We start from the raw sequence: 9532 nt of genomic DNA, 5'->3' as shown, positions 1-9532 counted from the left end.
CGGATCCAATCAATCACCATAGAAGAGTTCCCTTATAGGTACACTTGCTCGGCCCCAAGCATCCGCCAGCATAGGATATTCCCTCCCAAGCTGCCCGCAGCTCTACCCCGACTACTGTAAGTCCTGGCGTGCACCGCCCTTCCGTTGCTATCAACCTACCAAAATGGTCTATGATTACAAATCCAACGCCTCTAGATACACCGTTCATCGACCTGCTGCTGTCGAAGTTCACTTTGAGAGGACCAAAGGGTGGAGGTCGGGGTACCCAAGAAATAAGTGCAAACCGGTGCGCGGTGACAGCGTGAAGATACCCCAGATGTCTTCAGCCATTTCAGAAGAAAACACAATGGTAGCGGCGGTAACCTTCCCCGCATGTAGTATAGCTATGTCTACCACCATCCTCAACGACCTTCTCCACTCAAACAAGCCGACATTTTTGTCCAATCAAATATGGTTGGATATAAGAAACAAGTCTTTTTTTTTTTTTTTTTTAAATGGTTACGATAATCCGTCGTTGAATTTCAACTTGATATCGATGATGGGACACCGGTCTGTTGGTCCAGAGTCCAGACCGGTCTGGGAATGAGAAGACTCGGAGATCGAGGATTCAGCCGCCGTTCATCTCGGATCAGACGGTGCGTAATCACTGCCGGTATCTTCACAAACCCTAGCCCTCGTTATATTCCCGGGCCTTGGCTATTCCTCGGCCGAAGTACGCGAGTCCGAGCGCTTCAGGAGGAGCAGAGGGGGAGGCCGCGGCGCTTAGGAGGACAAAATGGTTCGATTTTTTGCAGTCCTTGTCTCGATCCAAATTATCCAACTTATAGTAGCAATATTAATTTGTGCTGTTGTTTTTTTCCGATCGATCGGGGTTTAATAAAGTTTGCAAGCTTTGCCACTTGATCTAGATTTTTGTTTGCAAGGCTCTGAAAATTTTCTTTGCAACTAAAAGTTCTTTATTAGGTTTTATATGAAGTTTTTCTTATTGAAATCTTTTGTTTTGGGTTGTGAGACATTCATTATCTATGGAGGATTATTTGGTTGGTTATTATCTTGGATCGATCACATAAGGCTTTTGTTTTTTTCTTTTCCTTTCTTTAAACCGAAGAAGAAAAATGAAGCAACTGAACAGCATGTATGCTTAAATCATTTGCTTTTTTGAATTGCTTGCAAAATCTTCAGAGCATTTGGAAGCAAAGATTTGTTGCTTTCAAAATAGAGTGAAAATAGAACCAGAGAATGGCAGAAGTTTTCTGCAAATGCTATCTTCCACATCAATTTCTAGTTAACCAGTTTGTCGAGAAAAAAAAACAAAGACAGCTCTAATGCCACATAGGTCCTGAACATGGGTGGGATTCATGATTTTTTTTTTTTTTGATACATGCAACTGTAGTTGCTGTAGCTTGATTTGTGTGTGTACGTATGCATGTCTGTGTTTGGAGAGTTTCAATTGGGAATTGTAAGAACAAAGACCCTATTTAGTTGGATCCACTATAGGAGGTGACTTCACTTGTTGTTTTAACTATATCCTTATGCTTATTTCATTCTAAATATGCTGACATATTAAAAATGAATGAACATACAATTAACAAAAAAAAGCTATTAATAGAATTTTTTCTTACTTGTAACTTTGCAAACATACATGTATTGTTCGTACTTTCTCTCCTACCCCCCTCTCTTATCTTCTCTTCCCTACTTCACATTCGTTGGACTAACATTAATAACAGAAGTCTTTTTTTTTTTAATTATTGGTGGGGATACAGCTTAATTTTTATTAATATGGTTGATTTACAGCTTATAAATAGACCGTCCGAATCATGGGTAGGTCAATTATAGAAGGAAACTCAACATTGTCAATAACGAACTGAAATTTTAGATGAGGTATGACATCTAATGAAAACTAAAACCAGTTTAGGGAAATAAGAAACCAAATATATGATAGAAACCAAATCCAACAGAAAAAATGACACAACATAGAAAATTTTATAATGATATGAAAGTATTAAAATCGCATAACATTTTTTTTTGGGGTGGGGGGGGGGGTTGAAAACTCTGAGTATGATCGTAACGGGGGGCGGGGTTGAAAACACCGAGTATGATCTTAATGGTGAACTAAGCTGATGCAATTACATAACTTGAACATTTGCGACAGGCGGTAGCTATTGGCAGCTGTCATGTGTTTTAACCTCAAAGTCCACCAAGCATTTTTCAAGGAGTATCATAATCATGTGTATGCAAGAGCATTCACCTAGTTCTAGCAAAGATAGAATAAGATATGCACAACCATAATACTTGCCAATTATTGAAGGCACACAAAATCAGCTTTCAATGAAAAAAAGGTTCAAAACTATAGTAGATTTGGAGAAGGCCTGAACAACATAAAAGATTCAACCAACTAAAAGCCAAGGATGACACACCTTATAGCTTTAGATATGCATCATAAAACCTAGACAAATTGCAGCTGTTAGCATTACACTTCCTGTTTCAAGCAAACCTGTGCAACTTAGGAAATGGATTGAAATAGAAATGATGACTCTGACAGTATCCAGATCTTACAAATGAATCCCAAGTCACAATCCCTCTTGTTGATCTCAGCTCTATCATACACATTCTTCCTAATGCCCTGCTTAGGCCTACTACTAGCCCCAAGAACTCCCATGGCCCATACTTAATGAGAATCACCTTCACAAGCTACCTTCCTTCTTGCCTATCTAACAACCGCCAGAATTTGCTTATACTAGCTGAATTGAACTTCAACAATTATTTACACCATTATATGAGCATGCATTAATTTCAGAAGTCATATAAACTCCAATAATTTGTCAAGAGGCTGAGTTGAAGCATAGCTGAAGTATATTTAATTATCATCACAAATACCTAGACAGCTCAATATATTTAATCATAGAGACTGAAAATTGAGGCCACTTGGTATATAGACCCAATTTCACTATACAAAACCAAGTTTATCTCCAGATTGAAGTACGTATAATTTCTACCATAGCTGAACTGACATGTTTTCATGCTTATATGATTTCTATTGTTTTTGCAAAATAAGTTAGATTCTTTACACATAGACATTGCTTTAATTATAGTCTGCTATACATGTCATGTATTCCTTTTACTATGTGCATCTAACTAAAATATTCAGACTGAAGAGCCAAACATATATCTTCTACTTAGATTTATTAGAATTCTCATATCTACCTAACCACGAGAAATGGATGTTGAGAACAAAATTATAATCTCTGGAAGGTTTGAAAACTCACCTTAATGTGAATTGATACCCCCTATACCGAGGCGTATTGAAGCCTATCCAGGTATATAGTACTGTACTGTACCACAATATTTCAAACCTTCGTAAACCATGAGGAGATGCATAGTGCAGTATGCACTGTACTGAGATTGTAACTGATAAGCTCCCATATTGCTGTATTTTAAACCTTGATCAATGGTTTTGCCAATTTGGGATCCTGCCAAACCAACCTCCTCTAAAGCACTGGGTGGTGGCTCAATTCTGGGACCTTCATCTGGATAATACGTCCAAAAGAAGACCAGAATATCAATAAGAAAATGTAATAACGTACCCGAGTAATGCATTTCTTTTTCTAAATTTGATTAGCAAAATTCCTTACTTTTTGTAGTATGTACCGACCCCAGTGCGCCATATACTATAAACTATACCTAAATCATAGCTAGCCAATGTTCAGCAGAAGAATATAGCAGAAACCTAATGGAAGACACTTTGTGAAGGAAAAGAAACTACAATCTGCTCAGCCATCAGATAGAAGTGCCATTTTATAGGCAGTAAAATCATTTGGTTTCAAATGAAAGGCAATTTTATTTCTAATTTTCTACCATGAGAAGCATTAAAATTAAGGGAGAAAACTACAAAAACTTGCATAAAGCATATATTTAGATGATTTTTTTAAAACAGAGGACTATAGGAAAGAATACCATCCAGTAAGCACCAAAGTTGGCAAAACCAGTTGCCTTTGTAACATGTTTTTAATATTTCTTTTTTGAAAAATATTTTTATAGTGTTTAACAGGAACTAGATGTGTGAAGATAAATGTGTTGAGCATGTAATGCAAACATGGAAACACGAAGAACTGAACCATCACATCTCATACATGTATCTATTTAGGTTCCTTTCACCTACTCATTCTCTTCTCTGCCAATAACTTACAAGAACAAAGCAAAAAATTCTGAAAGGAAAAAGATTGTCTTTAAGAGGTAACAAATACTCATGGCACTAATACAATGATTTGAGCATGAAACCATATCCTTGCATCTACATGCGCATAAATTTTTTTTGACAAATCCGTGACAGAAACCTAAGTATTTGTCATATAGTAAATGTAGATTCTGAAAAGAATATTTTCTATAACAGAATAAAAATAAGAAGTCTATGGTCAAACAGAAAGAATGACTACATGTATCCACTTCACTAAATACATGGATCTGAGGATGATTGATCAAGAATTAGTAGAAATAAATGGATACATGAATCCAAGCATATCTCTAACAAGTTAAAAAATATGAGCATAAATCCAAAAAGGAAGAAAAGAAAATACAAAGATTCAACCATTGGTAATTGACCATTCATGTTTTCATGATAGATTAATGTTAAGGGGTGCGGGGAGGAGGAGAGGAGGGGGTGGATTAGGGCTAGAGGCTTGGAAATCCACTTCTATGCTTAGGATAGGATTAGGGTTAGGGAGTAGGGTTCTGGAAGAGGGCTATGGTAGGTGGAGGGAATCTCATTGTTAGGTTTTCTGGATAAGGAAGTCTAAAGAGCTAAAGTAAAGGGTAAAAAAGGAGGAGGAAAGAATTGAAGAGCAAACCAGCGAAAATTGGTTGCCGGAGTGCCAATCACAGTGTCAGAACCTAAGTGAGGAGAGCACAGGTGAGGAAAAGAAGAGGTGATAATGGTGAGAACTCGGGATTAGATTAGTATATCTGGAGGGATTGAGAAAACTTGGAGCTTGAGGATTTGGGTGCAGTCAAACCACCCCAACCGTGCCACTTGAGCCGCAGCATCTCATCCTGCAGCCAACTTGGGGATGACCTGAGTCGCTTAATCTCAGCGCATTCCAGCTAGTGTAGCTGTAGCGTATAGAGATATGTCTCAGAATTTGATGCTACTGGACCATCTGTCCAGTTCCAGTCAAGCAAACAGAGATATATGTCTCAGAATTTGATGCTAAAAATGCAATGGTTATTGCAATTTAGCAATAGCTGATTTTCCTGATTCAGAAAATGTATGATGGATTTGGTTGTTAATCAGATTTGGCCTTATGCCTCCAAAAAATTAGCTGATAAGATGTTAAGGCTATACCATTTTACTAGCACGATCAAATGATCCTGGAACTTGCGTACTTCTTCCTTTGAGCGTTGTATTGTGCCAACGTATTGATCTTATGTTAGAAGTGTAATATATCTCTTCAGTTCACCTTTTTGAAGTTCTTTTTGATCAGCTCTTGCAGCTAATTTAAAATAATATTAACAAGTGGAATTGGTGAGCTTTCATGTTGTTATATTCAACAGCCTTACTCCATCTTCCACAATTATTTTATCCTTATTTATTTTTGTTTATGTTTAGTAATATTTATATAGTGAATAGCGTTCTGGATTTGTCACTTTAAGGACCAAAATGGAGGCTAAGACTTCTCTCATAGTAATAATGCATTATGATTAGAATACAACTGAGGAATATATCCTTGTTAATGCCTTCATTTAGTTGTATATTGGTTGTCTTTCTGGAACCTAAAGCATTTGATTAGCCGCTATTGCTCGCTTCTTAAATGCCTTATGAGCTACTTAGGAATGCAATGAGCACAATAGGGTGTCTTATTAGCATACAACCTCTTGTGTTCTGTAACCTCTTATTTCATTTTAGTTTTTCTTTATTTTCTAGTATTTAGCTGTAAAGTTTCCTTTTATTTGAGGGTTCAGAAGTAGAGCTATGGGTTTTCCTTACTGTCTAGTTGAACAACAATAGGGATACTCCATAAGAATTATCAGAAATGAAGATTTTCTTGAGGCTCCAGGTCGTCACTGATGGCCAATCTATCATCATTTTCTTCTTGTGCAGTTTGAATTGACAAATTAACTAGTAATTACTTCTAGAAAGCATTTATTTTTCAAATCACACACCATATCAGGTACATATTAGATACTAATATTCATCATATATTTCTGGGATACATGTCCGATACTTGTACAAGTTATCATATTTTTCAAAATTTAAGAAACACACTGGGTACTTGGTGGACATATGCAGGATACTTCCCTGGTTCCTCCAAATATGAGGGGGAAGCTGTTTAATCTCTTTTCCAATGTTAGCCTTTTAATTGTGAATGTTCCATTTTATAGTTTTAGGACATTAAAATTAAAATATGGAGTATGGTTTGTTGTCTACAAACTTGAATGATAATTATATGATGAGCTTATAAAAGTTGATGTTATATTAAGTATGTACTGTCCTATTATGATAACCTACTATGCTTTATGGATGCTTTTTTGCACACGTGCGTACAAACACACATACATACATTATGTGTGTATGTATGTATACATGTATGCAGTTAATATATATCTATTAATGTATCTTAGCTATGTCTTATCCTATTTTTCAAGATTTGTTATACTGGCCATATTTGTGGGGTGTCATGTTTGTATCCATCTCCTTCATAGATTTTTTTTTTCTGGTACTCTGTTGTGTTGCTGTCTAATTCACAGTTCCTTGGTGTGCCTTTCAGGCTAGGGGATTGAAGAAGCATTTGAAGAGGCTCAATGCCCCAAAGCATTGGATGCTGGACAAGCTTGGTGGTGCTTTTGTAAGTCCATAAAAGCTCAACCTGTCTTCTTCTTCTTCTTCTTCTTCTTTAATCAAAAAAGAAAATTACAGAATGCTCTCTTTCTGTGGGATACTTACTGAGTGAATTGACTATCTTTTAGGCCCCCAAACCATCTTCTGGCCCACACAAGGCTCGTGAATGTTTACCATTAATCCTTATCCTAAGAAACAGATTGAAATATGCTCTTACTTACCGTGAAGTCATTGCAATTCTGATGCAACGACATGTACTGGTTGATGGAAAGGTCAGGACTGACAAAACCTATCCATCTGGTTTCATGGGTATGCTTCTTATTCTTCGGTTTTCTTGTCACATACATAGATTTTTTTTTGAGAAAATATTGACTTTTTACCATTTCTATGGAATTTTAATTTGTGATGTTTAGATGTTGTATCGATACCAAAAACAAATGAGAATTTTCGGCTTCTTTACGACACCAAGGGGCGTTTTCGTCTCCACTCAATCAGAGATGAGGAGGCTAAGGTTTGTATATGATTTCTTATGATTGTGCACTAATTCATTGTTACAATGGCTAGGATTTTCATGCTTTTCTTATCTATGCACAGGAACTTTTCTTTCCCCTTTCTCACAAGTTGTGGTTTAGAGTTGGCAAAGGGCCATTGGTCGGTGCAGTGGTAAAGGCTTGGGCTGACAAGTGCAATAGCATGAGTTCAAGTCCTGAGGCAGCCACTCCATGTAAAAAAAAAGCTGAAAGTTAGATCTGTCCCTAGTTCGCCCATCGGAGAACCTCGGGTGTAGGAGTGATGGTGCTTAACTTGTTTAACTTGATTCAACCCATCGGCTGACAAGTGCAATCGCATGAGTTCAAGTCCTGGGGCAGCCACTCCATGCAAAAAAAGGCTAAAAGTTAGATCTCTCCCTAGTTCGCCCATTGGAGAACCTCGGGTGTAGGAGTGGCAGTGCTTAACTTGTTTAATTTTATCCAACCCATTGTACGTCAGATTGGATTACTTGTTTTATAAATGGTCAGGATTGGGTCTGTATTTCTTGACCCGTTTAATGAACAGGTTAGAGTTCAAGGTGATAGATTTTTGACTTATATATATCTGATCCAACCTGATTGCTACCCTTACCTAAGTATGTAGTTTTTATGTGTGTCCTGGCTTCCCAATTAACCTATAGTGTTTCAAAATGAAAATTGCCTGTGATCAGTGGCTCCCAGTATTAACTTTTCCATCAGCTATAATCATTTATTTTGTCTTTGTATTTCTCATTGAAATGGCTTTCTGTGCTGTAGTTTTTGACCAATCAATAATTTTTTTCAGATAAATTCATAAACTATCTAAAACTAGTGTTTAATGTTATACCCCATGTCTTGTCTTTTTGAAACAACTAAGGGATGAATTGTTTCAGAGATTCATGCAGAGATATGTTGATGCTCAAATAATTTTAACTCAGACTACAATATAATACTTTTAATCAAGATATCTTTATTTAACATTGTCTTAGAAATCCATTTTTTTCCACTTTTCAGTTCAAGCTATGCAAGGTCCGGTCTGTTCAGTTTGGGCAGAAAGGCATTCCTTATCTGAATACTTATGATGGTCGTACAATTCGTTATCCTGACCCCCTTATCAAGGCAAATGACACCATTAAGCTGGATCTGGAGACTAACAAGATTGTAGATTTCATCAAGTTTGATGTTGGAAATGTGGTGATGGTAACCGGTGGAAGGAACAGGGGCCGTGTTGGTGTCATAAAGAACAGGGAGAAGCACAAGGGTAGTTTTGAGACTATCCACCTCCAAGACGCAACTGGTCATGAGTTTGCAACTCGCCTTGGCAATGTCTTCACCATTGGCAAGGGGACGAAGGCATGGGTTTCCCTTCCTAAAGGCAAAGGTATCAAGCTCAGCATCATTGAGGAGGCTAGGAAGCGACTTGCTGCTTCTGGTGCAGCTGCCACTGTCTGATCATATTGCTTGCTTTCATATTTTGTCTGGGATACTTGGAGTTCTTTGTGGACATGTGGGGGGAGCAAATCCTTGCATCTGATTTTGGTAGCTAAACTTTAATTTAGTTTTCTTTGATTGGCAGCTAGTCTTTGGTTGTGTTTTATTACATCTGCTCTTACAATAGTTTTCATGACTTTTGGTTATTTGTGCTTATCTTATCCTTCAGCAATTTGGTGATGATTATATCAGTTAAAATTTGGTATCAAATGTGCTGTTGCTGTTTACGCTTCTAATTCTAGCTGTTTGTACCTTTTCATTTTTTGTAAACAAACGTGTGCTTGTAGTATGTGATAGCCATTGACTGGTGCTGCTTGCAAAATTCTGAGTCAACTGTGGTTGCTTTGTTCTACAAATTGCTATCATGGAAATTACTGTGTTCTTGGGGCATGTCTTCATGAAATTGTGCTTTATTTGTTACATGTATCCAAAAGCTTTGTGAGAAGGGAAGTTTGAAACAGATCTGGTAACTTCCTTGATGATTTAAAGTGCATTCAAATATGAATACATTTTGATTTAATGCTTTCCATAAAGTGCCGTAAATTTAGATGCTATCCTGTTTGTGTTCGATATTAGAAAATCAAATGTATGGAGCTGGCCAACAATCTTTAGCAAGGTTGTCAGCCATTAGTAATTTTTCCTAGATTGGCAACCAGGCAAACAACTGGATTTTCCTGGGCAGCGGCATCGATTACAACTG

General features: G+C 37.2%; 1 protein-coding gene across 1 annotated transcript; it reads left to right on the top strand.

Moving 5' to 3' along the window:
• Window positions 1-645: 645 nt before the first annotated feature.
• Window positions 646-9165, top strand: LOC103698343 (40S ribosomal protein S4-3-like). Its single transcript, XM_039122743.1, has 5 exons — window positions 646-778; window positions 6762-6839; window positions 6961-7141; window positions 7246-7343; window positions 8356-9165. Exons 1-5 carry the CDS (start codon window positions 776-778, stop codon window positions 8791-8793), a joined length of 798 nt encoding a protein of 265 aa, XP_038978671.1. The 5' UTR covers window positions 646-775; the 3' UTR covers window positions 8794-9165.
• The last annotated feature ends 367 nt before the right edge of the window (window positions 9166-9532 follow it).

This window comes from Phoenix dactylifera, unplaced genomic scaffold, assembly GCF_009389715.1.
Source record: "Phoenix dactylifera cultivar Barhee BC4 unplaced genomic scaffold, palm_55x_up_171113_PBpolish2nd_filt_p 001714F, whole genome shotgun sequence".
Classification (NCBI taxonomy): domain Eukaryota; kingdom Viridiplantae; phylum Streptophyta; class Magnoliopsida; order Arecales; family Arecaceae; genus Phoenix; species Phoenix dactylifera.
Note: the sequence above shows the minus strand (reverse complement) of the source record. Positions and strands in the feature narration are given on the sequence as shown.

Coding starts and splice junctions, on each gene's coding strand:
- LOC103698343 (XM_039122743.1), top strand. Junction 6,840..6,960: donor ACAAGCTTGGTGGTGCTTTT/GTAAGTCCATAA, acceptor ACTATCTTTTAG/GCCCCCAAACCATCTTCTGG. Junction 7,344..8,355: donor TCAGAGATGAGGAGGCTAAG/GTTTGTATATGA, acceptor TCCACTTTTCAG/TTCAAGCTATGCAAGGTCCG.